Source organism: Streptopelia decaocto (genome assembly GCF_964273445.1).
Source record: "Streptopelia decaocto genome assembly, chromosome: 15".
Lineage (NCBI taxonomy): Eukaryota > Metazoa > Chordata > Aves > Columbiformes > Columbidae > Streptopelia > Streptopelia decaocto.
The window spans coordinates 6,063,160-6,090,808 of record NC_138670.1 but is presented as its reverse complement, the minus strand read 5'-3'; the positions used below and the strand labels follow the sequence as shown (position 1 = coordinate 6,090,808).

Below are 27,649 nucleotides of genomic sequence, written 5' to 3'. Positions count from 1 at the left end.
AGGCCGGGGCGCAGGAGCCGGCAGACTGTCACAGTAAATAATGGAAGCCCTGGGATCACCAGGCACACGGGCCCGGGGGGAAGAGCATTTCAGTTTATCAAAACATGCAAAGAAATACCCCAGTTTGGGTTGCACCGCATCACAGTGGCTTCTGGAAACAGGCTGCTATTGGTAAAAACCTGAACACTGCCAAGTAGCTTTCTGAAACTCAGCACTGCCAAGCCCTTTGCTGTCCTCCTGGCTGGGGCAGATGCAGAGGGTGGAAAGGACCCGTCTTGTTGCAGAACCTGCTCTGAGTCGCATGGGGACGGCCCATTGCCCAGCAGCAGAGATGCTCCCACGCCAGGGGCTTGGGAAGGGGCACACAGGGAAACGCTCACCCCAGAGAGGAGAAAAACCCAAGGGCAGAAATGCCCAAGCCTCGCCTGGCTACGTGCCTGTATTCAGCTCTTTGTGACTCCAAGACCAGGCAGTGAAACAACCACTAGATAAAAAGCTCAGCCCTTCAAACCGGCTGATAAGAGTCTCTATTGAACTAGTTCCTCGGCTCCAGGATATGGTGCAAATTGAATATAGTTCACTGGCTGCATTTAATTCCTTTTTTCCGTTCTGCTGTTATTAACCTGACAGTGACTGGCAGGGAGGCAGCTGGGCACACAGCGGCGCACACCCCTCAGCACCCTGGCCCTGAACAAACTTCGGGGACCACACAGCCGTGGGCTCTACACACTGTAGGTAACCTTGAATGTAAGCCTGAAAATCCCTCTTTCTTAATGAGAGCTGACATTGCTCAAGCACAGTGATGCTGCTAAAAGAGACTCCTTCCAGCGAAGGGACTGTCATCAGCATCACCCCAGGGATGTGGGCAGGTTGAACGCAGAGGAAAGCGCTGGCTACGTCCAGCGAATAACCTGCTCCACGACTCGCACCAGCCTCTGCGGAAAGGGAATGTCAGCTCTCGGGGTTCAGCTGCTACTGTAAAGAGAAATCTGGTGATATGAATCTGCAGCAAGATGTGGGGAAAAGAAATGGTCCCACTTAGTTGCTGTTCCTGCCTCCCAGCTGGGGTTCAGCTGATCCACAGCTCTGGGGATGCTGCAGCCAGGAGAGGGAACAGCTACAGCCGGGCCAGGGGCAGAGCAAGGGAAAATGCCGCAAGTAAACGTGCTGCTCAGGATTTCGGGCTCAAATCAGTGCAAAATCACAGACAGCTGCCTTGATCAGCCCTCTGCTCCTAACGACAGCACTGCAGCGGGGAGGGGGCTGCGAACCCCAGAGACCCCTCATCCCAGTGCTCCAGCCTGGGGCTCATGCACAGAGGAACTTTGTTTTACTCTGTACCATACAACTGTCTTAATTAAGGGAATACTTACGCCAATATAATTAAATTTCAAATGCAAAAAAAGCTGGTTTTATCATATGAACTGGCAAGAATGGTCCTCACGTCAGGCCACTGTTATCCCAGGGAGCCACTAGGCACCCTTGACACATGTTGTTTCAATCTAAATGTAAATGCAAGAAACATTTTCCTTTTATAATAATACAGTAACTGGTCTGAGCATTTACATCCTCGCCCGGGATGAACTGCCGAGTGTTGCTGGCATTTTGTTTCCTCTGAGCAGGAAAGAGAGGGAGGAAATAAAGGGGAAAATACATTTATTGATAACACTCATAACCCGCCTGTTCATGTGGCTCTGCTGAAGCTGCCTGGGCAGCTCCCACCCCTCATCTCCCCAGCTCTCCACATCCCGCCTTTGCTTTCATTGCTCTCTGGAAAAGGATTTCTGAAACCTCTTTTTCTTAAGAGTTTCTTTTTCATCTAATTTTGTCTCGGAAGCATTTGAAGATAAGTTAAAAAGAGCTAAGCAACAACAGTAGTGAAATAATTTATGTGACTATAAAGGATGCCGAGGCAGGCGCCACAGAGCATCCACCGCCGCGTCCTCAGCACCAGCTTTTATTTTTGTTTGTGGTTCTGCTGTCAAAACATAGCCTTTGCACGCTCCCATCCGCCTGAAGTGAAGTGTAATCTAATTAGTCTAATTTGGATGGCTTCTAGTTGAATAATTTCGTGTACACCTGCAGTATTCATCAATCATTATTATTTTTAATTAAGCAATTAACTCGCAGGTTTTCAGAAAGTTTAAAGTGACAAATTTTCTACAGTTAAGTCTAAAGTGAGATGGGTAAGAGGCTCTTTCTGTGCTCACAGACACTGGTGTTACTGGTAATTGGTGTGAGCAGCCACAAGTGCTGCTGATTTCCTGAAGAATTTACTTCTTTAATGGCAGAAATCCCACTCCTGCAGTACAACAGGCCTAACTGGTGTGTACACAGTCGAGTTTTCACTCATAGCTCCTCCATCACCCAACCTCACCTCTAAGGACTGGCTCCTTTTGATGATAGTTGTCCTTACACTTAGTTAGAGTCATTAGTTTTTAAAGCAAAGAGCCAGTGGGGACAGCAGAGGGTTTGGCTGGGACCCTGCTGGGACCTGCGGCTTTGCTGGGGTGGGAGTGTGGCGATCACACTGGGGGCACAAACAGCTCCCACTTCGCTTCTCGAGTTCACTGAAAACACCAAAAAATCTTTAAAGCTTGCAAATGAAAAGAAAATCCTAGAGCTCAGGCTGTAATGTGGTACAGCATGCTGGATCGCGGGGCAATCACAGGGCTGCGTTCCAAAGGAGATCTGCCACCGTGACAACCAGAAAGAAAGGTTCTTTACACTGTGACTCTCACCTTTAAAAACCAACAACCAAAGCTGTGAAGGCTGTCTTCACACCTGTACTTCCATTTTCAGTAAAAATAGTTAATTATTATGCTGATGGTTTTCACAGCTTCATTAAATAGACCTGATTTTAAGAGAGCACCTGAAAGGAAACCTCCCCCCCATGCTCGTGATGGACAATCATCTCCAGAGCACCCCAGCCAGGAGCTGTGCCCAGCACCCAGCCCCATCCTGCCCTAACAACAGCATCAGGAGGGAAGTCCCAGCCGCAGTGACAGCAGCTTGTCACCCACCCCCCAGCCCCTGTCTGGTCCCAGCCCCAGCTCCATCCTCCCTGCAGTGGCACACAGGGATGCTCGTGTCAGGACAAGCACTCACGCGTGTGCGTACACGATGAGCGAAGGGACCGGGATTGTTTCTAAGCTCCCCAGGACTGACTCTAAGCTATAAATCCACCTCTCGCTTCTCACTAGGACTCAGTTTCTGCCGTGGCCCCAGGGTCTCGCCTGTCAAGCTCTGGGTGAAGAACGAGATGCTGCTGCGGGCTGGGATCCAGATTGTATCAGAAGAGGAGGTACAGCTCCATGGAGAAAATTCAGTACATGCAACAGGAGCAAAGAGAGATGCAACCAGGGCCAAGTGCTGCCCCCGCCGATAGAAAACATGCCTCCCTCGCCGATAGAAAACATGCCTCCCTCGCTGCGATGACACGGGGCTTGGAGGGTGTTCAAAACCCATTCTTCTTACAAAATTCATCAGGCAGAGCCATCTGCCTGGCAGCCAGCTCCCCAGCTCCCAGCCCTGCCTCTCGCTGGGTTTTCCCTGCTGCGGGTGAACGGCAGGAACCTGCCTCCTCCCAACTGCCCAAAGCTGCAGCCGAAACAAGGGAGGGGTGAAAATACCTGTGCTCAGCCTGGCTGAAGGTGTGGGGATGGTGGGACAGGATCTTCAAGAGCCTCCACCACTGATAAACATGAGCTGTGAGAATAAAATACCTTGTACATAGGCACCAGCTCTTAGGAGTTCAGGAAACAAGAGAGGATTTCTAACCCAACATGTACAATGAATTCATCCCTTTGATGCATTGTTTACACCCTGACAGTGTGTGGCAAGTCCACAACCTTGCAACTGTTTATTAAATACATTTAAAAAAATATTGTTAGGTGCAGACCATGACTTAAGTAAAGTGAATAATTCATGCAGTATTTATAATTGATGGGGGATTTAACAGGAGCAGAGCCGTAAGTGGCTTTCTATTAACTATTGATGCTCTCCACCAGCGGCTCGACAGCAGGGCTGGGCTCTGTGATCACAGCTCTCCCGTGATGTTTTATTTAAGTGCTGTTAAGAGCACACGGGCCGGGGGAATGTCCCTGCTCCTGGGAACACCACAGCAGCTCCCAGAGGCTTGGAGAGCCCCGGTTCCCACAGATCAATTGCCTGACCAGCTCAGACCAGCCCGGGGGTTCTGTGACATTCCTTGAGGGAGTCACCCTGACCCCTGCAACAGGTGTCAGAGAACCCCAAATGTCTGGGTGCTCCTCAGTATTGGCTTGCGAGTTTGTGTGTTTATGGGGTTTTGTGTCTTATTCCAGGGAGATGCCTCTAAAATCCCTTTCAGACTTCTTCACAAACTTCATTTGTGAGAACAGAGGCATGCTAAGGAGACTGAGTCTCTTGCTACACCCATCATCCACATCCCCATATGAAACATTCAAAAAGCTTCTAAAAATACATGCACAAATACAAAAATACAGTTAAAAGAACCCACCCGTATCCTAACAGCGCAACTGTGTTCCAAAACACCACATTTCTAACAAAGCTGCAATAAACACACAGTTATCACAGCAGCTGAAGCCCCGTCTCGCTCGGCACCACGGGGGGCAGCAGCAGCCGGCCCCGGGGCCCCCCGGCTGCACCCAGCAAAGCCTCTGCTTTTAAAATCTCAGGACTCTGGAGAGCACTGATGGCTGCACAACTCTGACCCAGCCAGGAGACCCATTTTGTGCCCAGGGAGGGTGACCCGGCAGTCTGAGCTGCGCCCAAGCACAGAGATCCAGGCTGGCAGAGCGAAGACAAAGCCTGTTCACAGCACAGGCAGGGGATTCGGAATAATTCACACTAAAGCCCCATTCCCTTCAGGCAGGCTGGCAAACTCGGGGCAAAATAAATACTGAAATCTCCTTGATTGTTAAATAAAAGATTATTGATAAAATAACTGCTTCTAATGTGGCTCTGCTGCCAGCAGAAATGCAATATCTTTCAATTACTGCTTGGGAGCAAGGCTTTCCTTTTGTTTACTGGAAAAAAAACCCACAACATGAAAAGAGATGCTCATAGAGGATTTTAAAATGAAGTAAATCTATTTTTGCCATACTCCTAATGTGGTTGGGGCTTTGTGCACTCCGAGCAGGTTTGCTGCTTGTCGGCACCATCGGACACGCGGCCATGCCACAGGGGGGTTGTTTGGTCATGACTGTAATGAGGAGCTGGTGCTTGAGCTGAGCCCTGGCACCACGAGCTGGGTTTGGGCAGGGGGGGGCTGGCAGGAGGACGGGGCATATCCCTGGTGCCAGAGGAGCACACGGCACCGCTGCGGTTCTGCAGTAAAACCAGGAGCTGCAGGAATGACCCGTGCAACTGCGCAGCATTTTGCAGAGCTGACAGTGAACTGCAAACCAGCCAGCTCCATGTCCAAACACAGCGCACACAAAGGACAATGCAGAACACCACTTTTCTGGGACTTTCAAACCAATCGGCAGGTTACGGGGAGGTGACCTGCTGCAGCAAACCCCCCCAAGGCCCTGGGGCTGGGCAAGCCTGGGGGGCAGCACCCCCTTACCAGCTCCACGCGCCGGCGGCTGGACTCCAGCTCCCTCTGCACCAGCTCGTCCATCTCAGCCTTCATGTCCTCCATCCTCCTCTGGTAGTACCGGCTGCTCTCCTTCTCCCGTGCCTCCGACTCAGCTGCCTTCTCCAGCTCCTCACCCATCTTTATGATGCTGTCCCGCAAGCGCAGCACCAGCACCTGGGGAAGAGGTGAGGAGGACACAAGGTGAAGAGAGGGAGATGGAGGTGAGGAATTCCAAAGCTCTCCATGAGTATCAGCTATGTGGAGAGCTCTCCCTCCCTGACCCATGCCGCAGAGCCGGTCACTATTATCAAGCATTGCCCTGAAAACTTGTGAGAGGCAGCAGTTGCCTGCAGCAGGTGAGGATCCCAGTGCCCAGCTCTGCAGCCACTACGACAGGCACTGTCACCCCCCAGGACCACACTGGGTCCCCCAGGGCTCCCACGCAGCCAGCTGCTACTTTGGGGGCACAAGAGCATTTTCCTTTGCCCCTGGGGTGGACATATTTGGGTGGCACGACTTGGGGAAGAAATGACAGCAAAAATATATCCTAGGGCACCAGCAGACATGCTGATTAACGAGGACAGTGCAATACTGTGGTTGAGCCCAATATCCTGGCGATGCCAGAGCAGAGGGATGCTCATGAGAGAGGTGCTGTGATGGATGTCAGCACACACCACACTCTGTCCAGAGGAAGAGAATGTATATTCCTGGACCCAGTGTTGGCTTGCAATAAACACCACACTAAAGCATGTTTACATAATGGTAGTGGCATGACCTATACAGGCTGCGCACAAGCACAGGAAAGCTGCCTGAAGACCCCATCTGTCCCCCCCACCCCTTCCCAGGTGCTTCCTCCCCACAAAGCCAAGGCGGTGCCATCACTGCATCTGCCTTTTGCAAGCAAACTGCACCTCCCCAGATCCCACGTCCCCTCCGCGAGCGGTGGCAACCTGGTACCTCAAAGCGCCTCATCTGCACAGCCTGGAAGTCCAGCTGGCTCTCCAGGTCGCGGATGCGGGCTTCCTGCCGGCTGACGATGGAGCGCTCGGCCGGGCTCTGCTCCAGCTGCGCTGCCTTTGTCTGCGCTGCCTGCAGCTGGGGAGGACGGGTTGCGTTAGCACCTGACCATGCAAGCACCTCCTGGTCCTGGCCCCAGGTCCCCCACCCATTCCTCTCCTTGGTGGGATGCGCACCAAGGACCTCTCACAGCAGGACCTGGCGGGAGCTGCCAGGCACTATGGAAAAGCATCACCTTTGGGTTCCTGAAGGACTTCAACATAATAAATGCATGACGCTAACATGTATTTTTGAATGAATAACGTGCCAGCAAGATGACACATGCCTGGGTCTCTTTTGCTTTTCTCTTCTCAGAAAACTCTTTGAGGACAGCAGGCATAAAAATCCAGTTTACCCATGTTGAAAGCTGTTTGCACCAAGTTGTTTCTTCAGCTGTTACACCAAAATCTCCAGAGCAAATGCCCTTTTAGCAATCCCGGTACAAGTTTGGTTCAGATTTTGTGTTTGTCCTAGAAGTGCGGAAATTTGCCTTCTTTTATCTGGCCTATCTCTAAAGCACCACCCGCTCCACCTGGGCGAGACCAACTCCTGCTTCTGATTCCTGGGCAGCTTAGCTACGCTCCAATAAAGCACTTCAGCTAATGAGATTACTCATGTGTTACTCGGAGTGGGGTGCAGCCGCAGAGGAGAGGATGTGCAGCCCCTGCCCCAGGTCAGCCCCATCCCAGCACCAGCAGCTTGGGCAGGGAGGTGGGAGAAGAGGGGTCCCCACCCCAAAGCCTGGCCAGGGACAGCTTTCTCCAGCCCAAGGCCATTGCCACAGAGTTCCCAGACCACCCTGGCCCCATCCTGCCCGCGGGGATGCAGCCAGAGGCTTTGGCACCACGCTGCTCTTGGGAACACAAATGTCAGGAAAAGGAGAGGAACCTGAGTGTTTCATAAAGGTTTTGCACTCCCGGAATGGAGACTTGGTGTGATTTCAGCCAAGAACGACTGGCACTGGGATGTCAGAGGAGGGCGATGGCTCTTGCTCCTCACTCTGGGTGCAATGAGCTGGGCAGGAATTACCTTCTCCTGAAGGCTCTGCTTTTCTTTCTTCACATCCTCCAGCTGCATCTGCAGGTCCCGGATCTGGGTGATATCTGTTGCCGACTGCAGAGAGAGAAATCCCAGGGTGGCACAGAGCTGAGGGCTTGGAGCAGAGGGAGCGCGCCGTGAGGAGCGCCAGGCCGAGCGTTGGCTGGTGCCTGCACCTCCCACCACTGAAACAGCCAGGACTGAAGGCGCTTAATTTTCCCAACTCAATGCAACTTTCCTAATTTTTGAAACAAGTGGTTGTAGATCAGGACAGAAACCATGTTGTCAAGGTCATTTCTGTCCCCAGGGTCCTTTCAGATACAGACTCCCAGCTCCATCACACCATGGCAAGGAGCAGCAGGCTGGGAATCGTCAGTCCCACCAGCCCACCCCTGCTCCCCCAGGAGCCTCGGGGTCCCTCAGCTCCAGGTATGATCCTTTGGGAGAGCCTGACTCAGGCTGGGTATTGCACAGAAAGCCCCAGGGCTGTCTGTCAGTGCTTTTTGACTTCTGCATGAGAAAACAGTGGAAGAAAGAATACAAAGGGATCCAGACAGAGATGCTACAGAATTTTCCAACTATTGAAGCTAAAGCCAAGACACCTCTTGAAAGAAGACTCCAAACTGTGGGTGAGAGGAGCTGGAGCTGTGAGCCATTCCTTCCTGTCGTCGCCACATCTGCCTCCCAGGGTCCCCGAGCCACTATGCACCCACAGGGATAGCCGTGTGCCCTCCCAGGGAGGGACATGCCACCAAACTGCCACTGCCCTGGCTCCTACCTGGGCGATCAGAGCCTTGTGCTTTGCCATCAGCTCATTCAGGTCTTCCTGGTCCTCGTCAATGCGTTTCAGGAGGTCTGCTCGCTCGTGCTGCAGCTGGTACAGCTGCTCGTCCACCTGCAAAGGACCCACGGGGCTGCTGGCTCACACATCCCATGGGGACAAGCAGCATCCCTTGGGGACACACGGCATCCTTGGGGACACGTTGCCTCCAGCCCCATGCTCACAGTGGGAGAGGCAAAGGGAGTCCCAGCAGAGGGGGACTGCGGGATGCTGGGCCCTTTTACTATCCATTGCTGCACCCTTACCCATCCATTAAACAACCCATTGTTCCCCAAGAACCTGGGTGATTTAGTAAGAGTGATGGGTGATTTAGTAAATAAGCTGATTATTGCTGATTTGGTAACTACGCTGGTTACTGCTATCAGACACAAGGAGGCAGGACCGCGGTGCCACCCTCCCACCTCCCCAGCCCAGGTCTGTCCCCACACCAGGGTCTTGTTTCTGCTGAGGGTCTCCAGCTCCGTCTGCACGTTCTCCAGCTCCAGGGCCGCCGTCTGCTGGGACCTCTGGGCCTCTGCACACTTCGCTTTGCTCTCTTCCAGCTGGGAAAAATTGAGGGAGATCTTAATTAAAGGAGCACTCAGAGTCTGCAGAACCTACACGCAGCCCATGCCATTCACCTTGCTGCACAGCCACATCTATTTACTCTTCGGTCCCAGAGCATTTTCCTCTGCGAACACATACAGAAACTCGAGCTTTTAAAATCTGTGCTGCTTTTCAGCCTGCCTGCTGCTGGTTTACAGTGAAAAAGGCTTCCTTGGCAGTGCCTGGCACACCTCAGTGCAGATCCCAGCACCACTGACCGGCCTGCTGAGCACTGAGGCGAGTGCCTCGATCCACCCTCTGTCTTGGCACTGCCGTGGTGAGGCAGAGCTGGGATCATTAATTTGCAAAATTATGTGAATTACATGTAATTCCTGATTAGAGCAATTCACAATTCTGAGTTTGCAAATGGGCTTTTCATGTGGCATAAATTGCATTTGCAAATACACATGCAATATCACATTTATGACTTCTAATTTGCTCTCGGTTTTTAGAGCTCAGCCATTAAGACTACAATGATCTTCAATGGGCTGCAAACATCTGGAAGATGCAGCATAGTCCCAAAAACCTCACACTGCCAGGACAGAGTTTACGTAGGCTGTATTTGAACAACCAGCTCCTTCTTTTCTCACTTGGGCTTCCTTATTTTCCTTAAGAAAAAGAATACTAACCCCCTCTGCATGCTGCTCATTTCCCATCCCTGTCCCCTTGCAGAGGATGCAGAGCTCCCAGGGACAACAGGAGCCACTGCACACCATGGCCACAGTTTGAGCATTTTAGGCTATTTTCTCAGGGTTTGCTAACATATATATCTCTTTTTTTTACTCTCTCCCTTAAAAGAAAAGGGGTGGTTACAAAGTACTGTAACCGGAATAATCCTCGGCTCATTGCCCTCAACTATTTGGGGTGATGGAGACCTACTTGGAGAAGCCGAGCAGCTAATTTGTTTCCTCAGCGCCTCAGCTGCAGAGGAATGGAAGGTGTTTTTCTCTTAAAGACAATGATTCTTTTTATACACCTGGTTCGGTGTGATCTCCAAACAGCTGCTGCCCAGCCCACCCATTGCCCTCCTCGCCCGGCAGACACAGGTCCCTGTGTCCCAGGGACTGGCCAGGCATGGAGGGGACCAGACGCTGCCCCTCCAGTGATGAAACCTCTTCCCCTCCATCCCATGGCCAGAGCCAGGAGCTTTCTGGTACACATGGAAATGTCAGAGGGTTGTGATCATCAGCCTTCACTTTCCTTCCTAAATTGCACCCCCTTCCTGCTATTTTTTTAACTCCTTTGCTGAGAAAATCTCCTCCTCCTGGGACCATCGTTTCCCTCTCGGAGCCCTTCTGCCACCCCTGCGCCAACCAAGGAATGAATGGGCAGAAATATTCCCGAACACCGTTGTCTCCAGCTTCAGGGACAGCCAGCGGCTGCTCCCCATGGGAACACAAAGCTCTGCCATGGAGACATTCAGCAGTTTGCATCCTGCAAAGCTGTTATTCAAAATGCTGTTTCTGTGCCCAACCTCAGCCCGTGTCGACGGATTGTCTGGTTGGTCTATTCACACATCTGGAGAGCCGCTCTCACAGCGACACACGCCCTGTTCCCCTTCCACCAGCTGAGAAATAACCTTTGTGTTTGCATAAAGCTTGGGCAGCCGTTAATGAAATGATATTAGACATGCTGATTGGATTCGCTGCTGGGTTTATGGCCAAGGGCTCTTCTACCTGCCCAGCTCTGGGCTCCTCCACAGCAACCCCTTCCAAAACCAGTCCTTGGGACTGGCCTTGCCCCTGCCATGATCACATTAAAACTCCAGGCAGTTTAATCAGAGGGAAAAGCATCTCCAGGACCTTTCATTAAATACCAGCTTCCATTTCACTTTGTGTAATGGAATTTTCCCACTTGGGAAGAATAAATTGAAATCCCCCCAAAAATGCATAATGCATGAACTTCTAAACAACGTTAGTTTGCTGTGCCACACCATCTGTTAAATACCTGCATAAAATGGAATGCTTCAGCCTTATTAAGAAACAATGCTATATTTCTAGCCATATGGATTTTGATTAATGGAAATGTAGCATTTTAGCTTTTAGTTTTTATTCTAGAGGAGGTTTGTGGGCTGGTGGTAGGATGTATTGGCTTTTGAGAAAGTCATCATGAATGCCATTAGAAATTGTTTAAATTTAAAGGACGGCATAATTGTGAGGCATTTTTAATGCATGCAATTATGGAAGGAGTCCCTCAGCATTGCCCACCACAGTGAGCTTGGGTGTGGAGTGCAGGGACCTGCCAAACAGCCCCAAATCACCCAGCTAAGGGCACCAGGGCTGGGAAAGAGCCAGGCAAGGACTGTGCATCATCAGCCCCCAACGCGGGATTTTCAGGGAACACTGAGAGATTAATTAAGTGCAGCATTACAGCATGAGCTCTATAATGGTTAAGAAAGAACTCATGAGTGCTGAAAATGGCCATTCCCACTGCCTGCCCTGGCCATTCCCTGTCCTGGCTGACCAGGTGGTGGCACAGACACAGACACAGGCACAGATACAGACATGGACACACCATTGACCATGTCGGGCCGAGCTCACCTTCCCCTTCTGCCCCAGCACAGGTGGGAACAGCTGCTGCTCACAGATGTTATTTATGCAGAACTATTATCATAATTATACACGTATGTTGTTGGATTTGTTCATGCCTCCCGATTAGTTTGTTACCAGGGGAGATGTAGAGTACAGATTAATTAGGGAGCAGTTTTGGAGGACTGGCATCGTTAGCTCAGCCCGGGTGCCCAGCATCGTGCAATGCACATGCACAGCCAGCCTGGGGATGGACACCCCCATGTCACCACATGGCAGGGCACCCCATGGGACCCCAGCTTGCCCAGGCTGGGGATGTCCCTGTCCTGGGGGGCACCAGTGCAGCACCCGCCTACAGTCGCTCACCGGTCGCTCAGTGCTGGCTGTGAACTGCACCTAAACCACAGACACATGCCGTGATCCCGCTCCTGCCTCACAGCATCCCTATGGCAACGCCTCCGCACCTGGTGCTGCTGGAGCACCTCACAGACAGACAGAGAACGCACCCAACAGAAAGTAATTAACAGGGCTGCGGGGAAAGGAAAAAAATGCTTAAGCACTGTTGGCTTAATTACAGAGACGTGCTCCTCACAAGGAGATCCTCGGCAGTGCAAGAGGCACTTCTCACCCTGGCTGGGGCAGCATGATGTTTGCACAGCACCGGCTCACCGTGACGCTCACACAGCACTGGGTCACCGCAATGCTCACACAGCATGGGGTCACCGTAACACTCACACAGCGCAGGGTCACTGTGATGCTAACACAGCGTAGAGTCACCGCGATGCTCACACAGTCTGGGGTCGCCACAATGCTCGCAGAACACGAGGTCACTGCTTGCCCAGCCCACCATTCAAACCAGGAGATCCATACTCCCCCTTTGGCCAGGATGAAGGGTGACGATGCTGGGAGGGGCAGGGGACACCCACACCCCCGCAGTCACCCACCTGCCTGCGCAGCCGCTCCAGCTCCGCGGCGCTGGCCGCAGGGTCCGCAGGGGCTGCCAGCAGCAGCTGCAGGTCGGCGAGCAGGGCTCGGGTCCGGCGCAGGTCCCGCCGCAGCCGCTTCTCCACATCGAAGTCACGGTGGCCAATCTAGAGTGGGGACAGGGGTGTGCTGAGCCCTGCCATGCTGCAAAACCCCCGTCGGACATTTCCCTCCCGCCCTGAGGCATTTGTTCCCCACACAACGTGGGAACAGAGAAATATTTTGGTTATGCTGAAGTCATGATGCAAGCAGATATTAAATATCTGTGTAGATATTGCAATTTTCCCTCTTTAACAAATAATTTAATAGTTAAAGAAAAGGAAAAAAATAAATTACATAAGCATCAAAACTAGAAGATTCCACCAAAACACTGCATTTTTTCCTCACCAGAAAGCTGTTCCTCTGAAAACATCAGCCCACCCTTACTCTTCATCAGCCAAATGCTTGCCCAGCAACAACACCTGGGGCCAAAGGGACAGCCTGGCCATAAGACAGGGGACACCCGCAGACACTGAAGGTCCCCAGAGCCACAGCACCCTGTCCTCCCAGTCACCAGGGACTGTCACCCCCTGGAAAGCCCCTTGGCCGAGGGGGAGGAGCAGACCCAGAAGACATGGGTCCAGCATCTGTGTTGAGAACCGGCACAGAAAATACAAAAGTCATTGCATGAAAGAAAAAAAAGCCAGAAAAAACCCTCTGCCCCTTTGGGGAAAAGAGTGATGAAGGCAGGAGAGAGTCAGCCCAAAGGGGAAAGAGGAAAAAAAAGGAAAACACTGATGAGGAAAGCTTCGCTAGGAGTTATTTACACATCTCTAATGCAAAGCATCTGGAGTTCCGCCAGCTGCGGAGGGACAAACCCGATGCTGCCGCGGTCACTGGGGAGGCAGGAACCTCTCGGAAAATAACACTGGGAGGTTCTGGAGCTCGGCCCTGGGCAGCGGGTGTCAGCACGGTGCCCTGAAGCCTTTCAAAGAAGGGAAGTAGGAAGCACCTTAAAAAACAACACCCTCTACTCCCCCTCTTGAAGCTGAGAGCAACCATGGTTACGAGGATAAAAGAATTAGAAAAACACCAAATAAACAGGGACATGGTTTCAGTGCTTGATTTCAGAGTAATTGAAGTTTTACAGCATTTTCCATTTAGTCTGTTTTCCGTGGCTCTTCTCATCTCAAACCCGTTCTCTTATTTTCTGCTCACTGGCTAAAATTAATTGTGCGGATTTGACCTTGTAACCTGGTTTAGAGCTGGCTGGCATCTGTTGGAACCAGAAATCGTTGGCATCTCCATTTCCTTAATTAGTTTTCTGGCTTGGCTTTTTTTTTTTTTCCCTTTTTAATAAACTGCTCTGAAGCACCCTGTCCACTGTAAATCAGGCAGCATTTACGACCACGCTGCAGCGCGGCAGATCCGCCGTTATCCCTGCCATCCCCGCAGACCGCGGCTTGGACGCTGCTCAGCATCGCTTTCCCGTAGCTCAGGGTCTGCCGCCGCAGATGATGGATTTTGTATCGGAACTGGAAGCAGCCGCCACCTCCCACCACTGCAGCCCAGTGCTTTTTAAGTCACAAAGCTGGAATTTCATTTAATAGCTGCTTTCGAGGCTCTGGCTTTATTTCACACTCATTACAGCGATACCCACACTGTGCCACCTGCTGTCCCTGCGATGGGGTTGGGGGCTGCAGGGCAGTGCCTGGGGACAGTCGCAGGGAGGAGAAGGTGCCATTCCCCGAGAGCCCTGAGCTCCTGCCGCCTCCTCATCTATCCAAGTTCTCCTCTGCTGAGCAAGCGGGACGCGCTGGACCGAGAGGTAGTTATAATAATACCTCGCTTTCTTACAGCAAGATTTATTCTGACAGTTCTCCAAACATTTTCTAAGTCGGGAGAACATTATGGATAAGCCTCGTCAGAACATTTTGTGTCTCCCTGAAATATGCCCAGCACTGCAAAGCTGCACAGCTCCCGGGTTCATCCTGTTTGATGAACACACACAATCACCAAGCCTGCTGAAATGCTGAGATCAAGCTGGCTGGTGCTAATGGCCAGAGGATGCGCTGCTTAATTAGCACAACTACAGCTAATCAAATCAGCTCCCCCTTTCCTGCACGTGCAGGATCAGTTGCAATGGGATGGGGCTGTGCATGGGCAGGTGGAGGCACTGAGCTGGTACCGTCCTCAGCCCTGGCAGCACCATGTCCCCAGGGAAGGGCCAGGCAGGACATCACTTGGTCACCTGGGCTCCTTCAGCAGGAGCTGGTGCGTGACACAGCCCCAGGCCCAGCTGTGCAGTGATGCTGAGCGATGCCCAAGCCAATACATGCTGTTCAATGAGGCTGCGTTCAGCCCTGAACCTTCCCATTGAACAGGGAGCAGCTGTCTGTGCTTTTCCCATTCTGTGCACTTCAATCACTGCCACAGACACATTAGAGAGTGAAAAAGGATTTGTTCAACAAATGTGTCTGGGACAGAATTCCTCTGCAAAGAGCAGAATCTGATAAACTGCTTTTCTGGGCAGATGGAGCAGCTTTAGTCCTGGCTAGTCCGACTCTCATGAAAAATCCAGCAAAAACCAGATGCCTCCCCCTGTTTAGATAATTCTGTAGAAAAGCGAACAGTTCCCCTCCCGGGGTCCTTGGTGGGACTGACTGTCTCCTATTTGATGCCCACAGTCCCAAACCCCCCCTGGCAGCGGGTGGCCACTGCAGCACACGCTGCTGTTCTGGTGGGTTGGGAAGAGGTGAGAGACGGGGGAATTGCAGTCGCCTGCACGTGCGTGAACAGCCAAGCTGTCACCCCGTCCGCATTCATGCTCCTTTCTTTACAGGCAGTGTTTTGAGCCAGGGCATGGCCAGTGAAGCGGCTCAGCTGTCTGGGAGGCAGCAGCAAGACAGCAGAGCATGCTTGTCCCTGCTGTGCTGTCCCCAGGGCGGGCCTTGTCCCCTTACCTGCTCGCACAGGGTGGCGATGAGCCCCTCTAGGTCCTGCTTCTCGTGCAGCACCATCTGCTTCTCCTCGTACTCCTGTTCCAGCTGCATCTCCAGCTGCCGGAGCTGCATGCAGGAGACAACCCCAGTCACACTCAGAGCCCAGCCAAAGCCCCACTCTCCGGCAGGGGACAGCCACCACCGTGGTGGGGACCCGGCCACCCCCGAGAGAGGGAGCACAGCAAAGCTGCCATCACTGCAGCCTGCACTGCCGACCAGGGATGGGCCATGTCCCCCAGAGTCCCTGCTGTCCCCAAGGGAGGGCAACTGCTCCTGGCCAAGAGGAGCAAGGGGAAGCAGTCCAGGAGCCAGCAGCACTTTTGGGACACAATGGGCTATTTGAGCCATGGTCAGAGGTCCCCAAGGGCTGTCCCTGCAGCTCTGGAGCAGTAACACAGGCCCTCCAGCTGAGCTAGAAGAGGGGTCGGCTCTGATCCCTGCAAGTTTCCTCAAGATATCCAATGACCATGAACCAAGCAGCACGCTTCTTGCTCCAGCTCTGCACCAGTGTAGAGGTGACAGTGGCCTCGTGGAGCAGACGTGCCATAAAGGCAGGATTTGTGCTGCTCCCAGGAGCAAACGGAGCCCAAGGGCCAGCGCTGAGCACAGGAGCCACCATCCCTGTGCCTCCATTCAAGCATTACTGTCCCACAGCACTGCGCCCGCGGCAAGTGCTTTGCAGGAGGGAACCAGACCTGGCACGGCACCGCAGAGCTGTGTGTGCAGCTGTGAGAGGGTCCAGACAGGGGGTGAGGGTGGTAGAAATGTGTGACCAAAGCGAGCCAGCCCAGCCCATCGCCTGCTCCTCCCCTGCAAGCAGCTGCGGCTGTGCCTGCAGGAGCGGCCGTGCCAGCTGCACCCCTGGCACGGCTCCCGGTGCCCTCCTTGCCCCAGCCGCCTCCTGCACCCAGCTGCTGCCCAGAAACGGGTTAAAAAGGGAATGGGAGCAGGCTGCTAAATATCAATTGCTCTCTGGAGCGTCTCTGCCATTTACTCATTTGGAAAATGATACTCAGGCCGCGCAGGGTGAGGGAGGGGATGAACGACACACTGCCAGCTGAGAGCAGCCGCAAGGCACAGCATCACTCCCTGTGCAGGGCAGTTAAACAGGCAGGGAGGTGCAGAAGGGAAGGCAGGACCCTGGGAGGAGCCATGAACAATGTGTCCCCATAACCAGCCCAGAGCTGCAGCAAAAATGGACCAGTGGAGAGCAGGGAGAGGAGCACAGAGCTGCTGCTGCCCCATCCAGCAGCAGGGCAGCATGGCAGGAACAGAATGCAGGGGGACAGCGGTGGTTGCACCTACCGGCAGCGTTTGCACCCCAGAGCAGCACCCCTGGGCACACAGCCTTATGACTCGGGGCACAGCTATGTGCTGACAGGAGCAAGAGGAGCATACATTGCCTCGTTTGCCTCCCCATTTGTTCTGCCTTCCAAAAATAGCACATGCAAAGCCCCACCGACCGCTTCATTAAGCCTCAGCAATGTTAATTCACTATTGACAGCCAGGTGTGCCCCAGGCCTGACAGGAACTGGCTGCTACCACACAGTCCCGCAGCCCCAGATCAAACAGCCTGGGTATCTCATCCATGTTTGCACGCCACTGACTTTGCAGCCCTGCTGAAAGGGGGTTTTCTGTTCATTATCACCAAACTCAAAGCCCTGGCTGGCACTAGTGCCCTTGGTGTGACGCTGGTGTCACCGAGAGCACCGTGCCCACGTGCTGCATCACACGTGGCTGTCACACACTGTCCACAACAGCCCCTCCAGTGTGGCAGGGACTCGCCCCTGACCCACAGCCTAGTTTTGCACCCAGGGCTGTGACGGGGCTCATGCCAGTCTGGTGGGAAAGCAGCTCTGACCCCCATACCGCTCCCCAGGGAGGAGGGACCCCAGGAATGGACCATGGACAAGGGGAGCCCTAGGAAGCACTGTCCCCCCCCAGTGCTGACCTACCCTCTTCTGGCAGGACTGCCGCACATCCTCCAGCTCCTCGTCCTTGTCCTCCAGCTCCTTCTGGTGCATCTGCTTCATCCGCTCTATCTCCAGCTCCAGCCTCTGATGCAGCTGCAAGATGAACACACAGCAGCTGCTCACAGCCCCAGTGGGACAGGGAAGGAGCAGGGAGGGACATCCCCGGGGGTGGCTGCGCTACCTGCTCCAGGTGATCCACAGCAGCTGTCTGCCGCTCCAGCTCCTTCCTCTGCTCGGCAGCGCTGGCCTCCAGGTCCCAGAGCTGCGTCCTGAGCGTGGGCACGGCGCGGGCGTCCAGGGCGCCGGGGGTGCTAAGCTCCTGCACCCGGCCGGCCAGCACCGTCACCCGCTGCGCCAGGCTGGCCGCCTCCGCCTCCTTCTGCTGCTCGCGGGGCAGAGAGGGGGTCAGCAGCCAGTCCCAGACATGGGAAAAGGGCTTTGCACACCCACCCCTCGCTCTTCAAACCCAAACTGTTTCCAACAGCACCATCAGAAACACCCTGGAGGCTGATGCACCTCGCGCAGGGCTCGGTGGGCACTGGTGCAGCATCACCCCATAGAGACACAGACCTGCAGCTTCTTGCAGATGAGATTGTGGGTAGAGGCGCAAAGGGAAGCACGAATTACTTCAGCGATAATGACGGTGGGTCTGATTAGCTAAACTGAGGGATGGCCATCACTTTTTACAAGTGATAAGCCTTTCTTCTGGCAGAGGATAATGTTTTTTAAATACATCATGCACAGCCTAGGAATGCGCTGAAAGAAATTGGAATCAAGCTGCCGGGTTTGTGCCTGACTGCCTCTTCTATAATTGCAAATATAATGGCTTTGCTCTGAGACCTGCTCCCAAAAACTGGATATAATGCAGCAAAGTGGGGTATTTTCCTCTTACCTCTAAGCTCTGCTGGAGTTTGCCCATCTCCCATCGGATGCTGGTGTTCTCCTGTGCCACTTTTTCACGGAGCCTCTTCTCAAAGGCAGACTCCCCGAGGGCCTGGGCTAACTGCAGGTCAAACCTGGGACAAAAGCACACATTTCCCTCTCCCATGTGGGTCTGTGTTGGCAGCTTGGCTGCCTCTAGCCGGGGAGGCTGTGCTGAGACAGGGAGACAGGCGAGCAGCTTCTCCCAGCACTAGACTTTCCAAGTGCTTTTGAGAGGGCAAGAAGCCTATTCCCCACAAAGTGCTGCCGTCGTTTTCTGAATCCCTAATTACTCCACACAAGTGCCAGCCGTGGGCAGTGTGGAGCAGCAGCCATGTGCACACAGGTGGTTGCCAAGAGCAGGGTGCAAAAAACTGCTGCAGTCACCTGCTACAGACCCCAAATACCCCAAACGGTGCCTGTGTGCAGGCAACAGCCCTCTGCCACCCCCACAACATGGGCAGCTCCCGATCCAGGGCCACCGGGACTCTGCTATGCCACTGATGCCCAGAAAGGTGGTGGATGCCCCATCCCTGGAGACATCCCAGGCCAGGCTGGATGGGGCTCTGAGCAACCTGATCTGGGTGAAGATGCCCCTGCTCATGGCAGGGGTTCGACTACATGAGCTTTGAAGGACCCTTCAAGCCAAACTATTCTGTGATTCTATAATTGCATTGGGAGTGATTTCATTTATGGAAGCATGTTCCAGTCACACAGCAACGGGATGTAAAAATAACCTCCTGGCTTAGTGCAACCTCCAGCAGATGAACAGAGCAGCCCATCCAGGAACTCCTCACCCCAGGCCATCCTGAGCATCCCCGTCCCCTGCCCTCCCACTCTGGCAGCCCCAGCCCTCCCGCTTGCTTCCACCAGCCTTACTTCTTCTGCCTCTTCTCCAGCTCGTGGCTGCGGCTCTGCTGGCTCTCGGCGAGCACCCGCGCGTCCTCCAGCTCGCAGACCAGCCGCCGGCACCGCCGCCGCAGCTGCTGGGACGCCTTCCTGGCCGCCTCGCAGGCTGCCTGTGCCTCGCTGAGCTGCAGGCAGGGATGGTGGTGAGACCCCTCGGCATAGGCACCCCATCCCATGCCACAAGGACTCCCACAGCACAGGGACCCCCTGGGCACAGGGACCCTGTAGCTGCTCCCACCCAGGGCTCAGCCTCACTCTGACACCCAGAGATAGGTTACTCAGAGATCTTCCACCAAACAAGGACAAATGTATGTCCTCTGACCCCTCAGGCCCCAGGCACTCTCCTGTGCCCCTGCAGCATCCCAGTCCTCTTGCTGAGTCAGCAAAGCTGCCCCAGGGGCAGACATTTGATCCTGTTTCTGTGCCAAAAGCAGTGCCTGGACCGAGCGAGCTGGATCCCGCAAGGATTTGCATCGTGTTTGGGGCAGAGAGACACCAGAGTTCTCACCAGCCAGAGAACAGAGTTGTTAAGCAATGCCTTTAAATAAGCAAAATCTTGCATTAATGAAGCCTGTAATTCCAGACTAACTATCTGATAGCAAATGGGCTGTTTTGCTTTACCCAAGCTCCTGAGACTGGGCTGCTTTTCTTATTACTTTTTAATGTACCATGAATAATATTCATGTTCTTGTTTTATGTTTATGAGAAGTGACCGGACTCCCAGAGACTGCTCAGGGAAGCACGCTGGCTTTTTCTCTCCTTGTGGCAAAGCTCAGGCACTGGCAGCTCTTTACTTTAGCAGCTCTTTGCATGGCAGATGGTATGAGCACAACCCAGTCCAGCATCCAAAAGCCAGACTGACACCAAGACCCACCACTGAGCCGCTCTCCACCCACAGCTTCTCACCCTGTGCTCATGCTTGTGCTTGACCAAGGCTGAATTTTGCCACGTCCTGGTGCAAAAGTAACTTTTTAAGCTGGAAGGAAGCTTTGGGGTATTTATTCTCATACCAGCAGAAAACAGCTGATTTTGAGAGCATCACCAGTAAGCAGCCACATTTCCACAGCTCAGCCCTGCAAAGCTTCGCCTGCCCAGAAGCAAGGAGAGGACATGTGGCTTCAGCCCTGCTCCTTGGTGTTGCCCTGGGGAGCCTCTGTCCCCTCCAGCGCCCAGGGCTGGCAGCACTTGCCTTTTGCTCAAGCCCGGTCCTGGCGCCCAGCTCGGCCTCCAGCCGCTGCTCCAGCTGCGCCAGCCGCTTCCGCAGGAATGAGATCTCGGTCTGCGCGCAGTCAAACCGCACTTGCCACTCGTCCTCTGCCATGGAGAGACCCGGAGGGGGTGCTCAGCCTGGCCAGTCTGAGCAGCTGTGCCAGGGTCAGATGGGCGAATGCAGAACTGCGGCTCCGGTACCCAGGGCTGCCCCAGCTCACATAGCACATGCACCACCCTGAGCACAGCAAGCATGCCCATCCCATCCCATCCCATCCCATCCCATTTTTGTTTTATCAGCCTCCCCGTCACTCCAAAACATGCTTCAAACGCTCTTTGAGCTGTAAGAGTGCCAGGTGGTACCAGCAGCACCCTTAGGCAGCATCCCTGTTGCATCCCCAGCCCTGTGCAAGAGCCGTATGCCACTGGGCTATGACTGCCAGCTCTGGACAGACAAGCAATGCAGAATGACAGGGTGGCAAAAACGTGCTAGGGTGGCCAGAAGCTAGGGGAGCAGCACTGCCTTGGCGGGGGGCAAACCTCTGCCCATTGCAAGAGGCTTTGCTGCTGTGCTGGGGCAGCCGTGCTGGCCCCGCAGGTCAGGTTGGATGCCCAGAGCAAGCGCTATCACCAAACAGACCCCCCTACCTCCTCCAGAGCCACTGATCTTCATCTCACGCAGCTGAACTAGCTGCTGGGCCTCTTCCAGCTGCTTTTCCACCAACTCCAGTTTCTTCTGCACTTGGTCGTGTTTGCTCTGAGGAAAGCCGGGGAAGGAAGGGAGCGGATCTACCTGGCTCCAGGGCACTAGAGTCCAGCCAGGTTGTGCCGAGAGTGTGGCATCGCCACCAGCACAGCCCGACAGCTCAGGACCCTCCTACCTGCAGCTCCTGCAGCTCGCGGGCACCCCGCAGCCTCTCTGCCCGCTCCCCATCCAGCACCTGGCAGGCGACGTCACCCTTGTACCGCTCGTCTGACAGCTCCGTCGTCAGGTCGATGATCTGGGGGGGACATGGAGACAGGCTAGACATCACCCTGCACACCAGCCCCATCGACTCCAGCATCCTGACTGCTCTCATTTGGCAGCTGCCTGTGCTTAGGGGATGTGGTAAGTGCACATCATCACCAACAAGTGTCACCATTGGGAGCCCAGGCAAAAAGTAGCTGCTGCTGGAGCCCGTGGCTGAACCCTCATGTGGCTGCCTGTGCAAACACCAGCAACCTGTTGCCTGCACTGCGCTGCTTGCAGTGCTCATCAGATTTCTGCATCATTCTAGCTGATTAGCATTAAGTTTCATTTAGAATCATAGAGTCATTTTGGTTGGAAAAGACCTTTAAGATCACAGAGTCCAACCATCAACCCAACACTGCCAAGTCCACCCCTAAGCCATGTCCTTAAGAGCCTCGTCTCCATGAAACATTTAATCTGTTAACCCCACGTTTGAAGCACAGCAGTCAGGAGAAAATACTTGGAAATACAACAAAGATAGCAGGACACTTGTGTGCAGTCCCCACGGCGTTAGCATTCGTCCCATTAAACTGAGTCATTTCTGGTGCCCACAGAGGTCAGTGAGCCTGCAGCCTTGAGAGCGTGATGAGAACACAATATGTCTGTGCGTGATTTCCTGTTCTAATTACACCCTTTCGTCAGCAAAAGGGAAGACATTCACACTGCCACTTCTCAGCCCCTTACGCTGTGCTGTGCTGGTGGCAGCACAAGGTGACATCTGTCCTTGCTGGAGGGGACCTGAGGCTTTCCCGGGGACACCCTGGGTACGGCCCATCCCCACGGTGTCTGGGCTGCTCTCTGGGTGCCGCCATCGGAACTGCAGCCCCTATGGGTCCTGTTCAGAGACCCCTGGCTGTGGTGACTCTGCCAGCAGTTCAGCAGCTGCCTCCAGCCCAACCCTTTGCTGGTCACAGCTCCTCCTGCCACAACGCAATTGGTGCTCATATTTATCCCAATATGGCTTAATTTCCAACTCAACCAAGCAGGGCTGTGGCAGAGGCTTTTTCTGGGCTCTACCTTGCTTTCCAGCTTCTCTGCCGTCTGCCTGAGCTCGCTGCATGCCTGCTCAGATTTTTCCAGCTTCCTTCTCAATGCCGCCAGCTCCTCCTAGGGAAGATTGAAAAAAAAAAAAAGCACATGCAGAGCTCCAGCACGCTCAATTTATTTATGAAAATCTTGTTTTCTGTTAAAAATAAATGGGAGAGACATAACTGCCTTATTAATAAAATTTACCAGGCAACTCTGAAGGCTGCTCGCTGCAAATTGCTGGGACTACATCTCCTGACATGAATTCCGTCAGAGGGGCTGTCAGCTTTGGTGTGCACACAGAGCACATTTTAAGAGAAAGATGCAAACCTCAAAAGCCCGGGATGAACAGCCCAGCATCTGCATTTGTTCGGGGAGCGTTGCTGGGGCCCTGGCAGGCTATCACAGAGCGGTGCAAAGGCACCTTGTTTTCTGTGATTCTTTTTCAGGCAGCATGACTGCAGGGGCAGACAGAGCTGCTCGGCGCCGCCGTGTCCTGCTTTGATGTCCAATCGGAGCAGAAACAGTATGTGCAGAGTTGTGATAAAAACAGAGGTTAACGGGTGATGGGGCCTGATGGATCCCAGGCGGGTTTGGAGAGAGAAACAGAGGCTTGGGCAGCTTTTATTTCACCTGAACCAGCCTGAAAGCATCTTGTTAAACCCTCACTAAGGCAAGAGGAGGGGCAGGACACCAAAGAAGACAGACTAAGAATTTAGTGCAGGTCTCAGAGATGTGGAGGGCTGAAAGGTGCCTTTCCTGGGTCAGCAACAGCCCATTAATGTTTCCCATCACCAGCAGCGGCTCCGATGGAAGCCAGGACAGGTATGGTGACAGCACAGAATCCCCTGTATCAAGGATGCATCTGGCTGCCCACCATCTTGCCATCCCACAGACTGATGTGGGGAACCTGTCCCCAAGGGGCTCGGCTCAGTGGACCCAGCCCCAGAGCTCACAAGGGGAGCGGGGGACACACGGGGACAGCTGCAGCCCTGGGACAGGGCTACGGCTATGGGGACACACTGCATTTGCTACTGTCCCTCTAAGGAAGAAGGAGAGTTATTTCTCCCTCCACAGCTCTACAAAATACATTACTTGGAGCAAAAAAAATGCAGTGCTAAGAAAAGATGATTAATTCTGAATGGTCAGAAGAATATCTCTGCCCTGGCAGAAGTGACTGCTAATCTGGCCAACCCACCAGGAAGAGTCCCTCAAGCGTTCTGTCCTGTCCCATCCCACCCCACCCCACCCCATCCCAACTCATCCCATTCATCCCATCCCATCCCATCCCATCCCATCCCATATACTTCTTTTGCACGGAGCTGCTCCTCCGCAAGGCTGACGCTGAGCAGGGGCCGCACACGGCTCAGCAGCTGCCACCATGGCCAGTTTCTGATGGCCTGGAACACCACCAGGTTCTTCTGGATGCAGCGGACGGCGAGGCGCTGGATCTGTGGGGAGACATGGTGGCCATGGAGTGGCCTGCTCTGCTCACAGAGCTGTGATTTGGATGCTCTGGGCCGTATCACAGCAGCACCGAGCTGACGCTTTGGTGGGTAAAGGGTACCCATGACCCACAGGGTCAATACCTTCAACCTCTTGAACTTCTGGCGGCTGAGGAAGCCCCTGCAAGCAGCCTGGAGCAGGATCATCTTCTGGGCTATCAGCTTGTCGCGCTGCTTCTCCAGCCTGGAGATGACCCCCGGCTTCAAGAAAACCTGACAGCAAGGAACAGAGGTTACACCCCCCCAGACACGGTCTGGCACCAAGAGCCCTACAGCATTTCTAACTGTACACACACACACGCACAAGTAACAGCAACAGTGTCAATTTACAGTAGGAAAAATAAAATTTACCACATCTTTTTCTTTAACTAAACTTGTCAGGAACACTGACATAAATGATAAAGATTTGCTGATGCCATCGAATTTAGCCCAGTATCGATATCTCAGAGTGTAAGACACCTCTCAGTCATCATCTGGCGAACCTCTCAGGATATGGGACCAACCACTCCCAAATATTGTGCACCATTTGCATAATACAGCTTTAATAAAAACTGAATTACACTTGGGAAGCCGGTGGCGTACTTAAAGAGCTGCATTTTAAAGATGCCAAATTGAATCAAAGAACAATTCCAAGGAACTCACTTTCTTGAGATAATGCTATGATTGCTCCACCACCTATTTGATTGTCTCATTAATGTCTGTATTAACTTCACAAGCCAGCGAGTTTTAGAAGCTAGTACAAAATCAATGCTCAAAGCGATGGCAAAACTAACTCTATAACAAGATGTGACTGGAGCTGCTATCGCGCTATTGATTAAGTACAAGGGTTTCATAGAAGAGATAATTGCAAACTGCACTGTGCAGGATAAAAGAAAGTTATTTTGCTCCACAGAACCATTTCATGAATTCTTTCTTTATAGACTCCAAGAGCTGAAGGAAAGCGCGCATGCAAAATTAATTTTTCTTTGAGATTATTGCATTTAAGTTCAAATGTTGTTGCTGCAAGAACTCCTGCAGCTGCCCAGTTCAGCAGAGCATTAACCCCAGCCCACCAAAACCACACGCTGCCCAAACTCCTTTTACTCTCATCAGACATCAAAGGTCATTAGGAACTTAAAAGCCAGGAGGGGACAGATTTTTATAACCAGGTACACAGTTTACATAGGGTAACATTTTTAGGTGCGAATTAGGAGCCTTTTGCTTTGATTTTTGGGGAGATCCATTTTCGCAGCCTGCTGGGTGCTGTGGGGAGCAGCGGTTTTCCCTGTGGTTTGGGAAGTTTCGGGCAGTGCCTGGTGCAGGGCTGGCTGTGCCGTGTGCACCGGGAGCACCAGGGAGCAGAGACCAGAGCCGCCGTACCTGGCTGCGTCCGATGGCAATGCTCTTCTTCTCCAGATCCAGTGCCTGGAAGAGCTCCTCGATCGCCTGCGGAGAAGGAGCATGTCACTCCGAGAACATTACACCCCGGCACGAGGCTACTGAAATGGGGCACAGAGACCCCCAGGCCTTACGGGAAGGCAAGAGCCCATCCCAGCACTGTCCAGCCAGGGTCCAGCTGCACCGCAAGCTCTCGGCACTGCCCTCCTGCCTGGCTTGCCAACAGCTCAGCCCACGCAGGCAAAGGAAGAGGGAAAAGTGCTGATTCCCCCTCTGAGCCTGCCAGCACAGGGCTGAGCCCCCACAGGGAGCCAAGCAGATTAGTCCTGAGCTGTACAGGAAGTCTGAACTCAATTACTCTGAGCTTTGGACCAACACACAAACATAACAGCCAGATATCCCGCACACTTCCCCAGGGCAGCAAACACTATCTGGACAAATGGATGGTTTGGAAACCCCAGAGCTACAGAAATCATGACAAAAATCCTTCGCTAATACTTCACTCCATACAACAGCCTCCAGCCATCTCACATGTTTCCTCCACAAAGGACAAAACCCAGGTGAGAAATATTTCGGCAGGCACCAGGAGCACCTCATTGCACCAGAAATGCAGCCCTGGCCCTCACCAGCAGCCGGGCACACAGCGGGGCAAGGAGGATGGAGCAGGGGAGTACATGGGGACACGGATCCGCACGAGGGACAATCCCACCCCATGCACAATGGTGCGGCCACAGGGTCTGTCCTTGCTGCCCCATTGCCTGTGGGAAACTGCAGTGGGTCTGTGGAGTCCTTGACAGAAAATATGGGAGTAGAGATCAGCCTTGAAGATATTAAGATTTACCCTTGAGAAAGATGGGAGTAAAGGAGTATCCGGAGGTATGGACTTGTACCCGTGAGAAAGGAGAGATATACCCGTGAGAGAGAAGGGGATAGAAGAATAACATGGATGATAGCAAAATTAACCAATGAGATATTAGTGCTGTAATTTGTGGCCAATGGTGGAGGGACACAGGAACTGGTAGAATTGTATAAAAATGCACTTGTAGCAATAAATTACACCTATTACTTTCATCTTGAAAGAATATGGTCCATGTCGTTTGTCCGTCTCAACCGCGACAATTGCCCGCACTGCAGACATGTATCCCCAGCGGCTGAGGCAATGCCGCTGAGCGGGAATCAGACTCCAGCCAGCAAACCCACATGGCAACAAGCTCCGGGGAGGATGGGATTTTACAAATCCCCTGCTTACACGCGGCTGACGAGAGACCCTCTGCCTCCTCACCACATTTAATAACAATATTGACCTTTGCCGACTGTCAAACTTGTCTTATTAAATCCCAAGGTCTTAACTGAATTTGCAGACGCTGCCTGGCAGTTTGCACAACAGAACACGTGCCCATGTTTAATTCATCTCCTCTCGGCTCTTCCCGGCTCTCGGTGTTCCTCGGCTCCCTAACAGCCTGTTCCAGAGGCAGGGGCACTTCTCCCCAGTTTTTGCTACAAATTTATTATGAAACAAATAAAACCGGCAAATCTCTGCCTTTATTCCTGAGCTACTTTGACTTTCAGGCTTTGTGAGACAATGCAAGGAGCCACTCTGGGTGGTGCCTGACAGGTGCCTGAAGTGATGCTTTATGGTGATGCTCCACTGGGTCCCTGGGAATGCTGCCTGGCTTGTCCTCAGCCAGCTGCTTTTTGGGGGACCCAGGGCAAGAAAAGGGGTGCTGCCAGAGCAGGCCAGGGCAATGCATGGATCCCACCCTGCGCACAAGCCTCCAGTCCCACAGTTTGTGCCCTGTCCAGCAAAACAAGACCTTCCAGGCATGCAGTCAGAGCACCAAGGACTGAGGCAGAGCCCTCAGCAAGCAGGACTTTCCATGCCTTTTCCTCTTGAGTATTAAAAAGAAGCAATAACAGACTTAATTTCCAGGCTGATTTCTCCAAGCTCTCTCCACGGTGCAATAAGGCTGGCAAATGCAGCCCACACCAGGCACGTTTACTGCCTTTGCAAAAACTGTCCTCAGGGAGAGGAGCTCCAGGATGAACTGTGCACAGCTGTGTGCCAGGAGCTGCCGTGCAGGCTGCTGGGGACCCGCGTCCCTCCGCGCTCGGGTGTGTGGGGG

The 27,649-nt window shown here is 53.2% G+C and overlaps 1 protein-coding gene across 4 annotated transcripts in view; it reads right to left on the bottom strand.

The window, feature by feature from the left end:
- MYO18B (myosin XVIIIB) overlaps window positions 1–27,649 on the bottom strand; it is a 60,944-nt gene that overhangs the window by 10,150 nt on the left and 23,145 nt on the right. For all 4 annotated transcript variants that reach the window (XM_082066567.1, XM_082066569.1, XM_082066568.1 and 1 more), the window contains exons 22-39: window positions 25,509–25,574; window positions 24,234–24,362; window positions 23,952–24,095; window positions 22,636–22,725; window positions 21,491–21,610; window positions 21,258–21,366; window positions 20,590–20,714; window positions 19,371–19,525; window positions 18,463–18,586; window positions 17,752–17,952; window positions 17,553–17,663; window positions 15,559–15,663; window positions 12,577–12,723; window positions 8,948–9,061; window positions 8,457–8,573; window positions 7,670–7,753; window positions 6,542–6,679; window positions 5,573–5,758 (exon numbers count right to left, since the gene is read on the bottom strand). In XM_082066567.1, coding sequence (XP_081922693.1) covers window positions 5,573–5,758; window positions 6,542–6,679; window positions 7,670–7,753; window positions 8,457–8,573; window positions 8,948–9,061; window positions 12,577–12,723; window positions 15,559–15,663; window positions 17,553–17,663; window positions 17,752–17,952; window positions 18,463–18,586; window positions 19,371–19,525; window positions 20,590–20,714; window positions 21,258–21,366; window positions 21,491–21,610; window positions 22,636–22,725; window positions 23,952–24,095; window positions 24,234–24,362; window positions 25,509–25,574 — 2,265 coding nt within the window. The remainder of the gene's footprint in view (window positions 1–5,572; window positions 5,759–6,541; window positions 6,680–7,669; window positions 7,754–8,456; window positions 8,574–8,947; window positions 9,062–12,576; window positions 12,724–15,558; window positions 15,664–17,552; window positions 17,664–17,751; window positions 17,953–18,462; window positions 18,587–19,370; window positions 19,526–20,589; window positions 20,715–21,257; window positions 21,367–21,490; window positions 21,611–22,635; window positions 22,726–23,951; window positions 24,096–24,233; window positions 24,363–25,508; window positions 25,575–27,649) is intronic.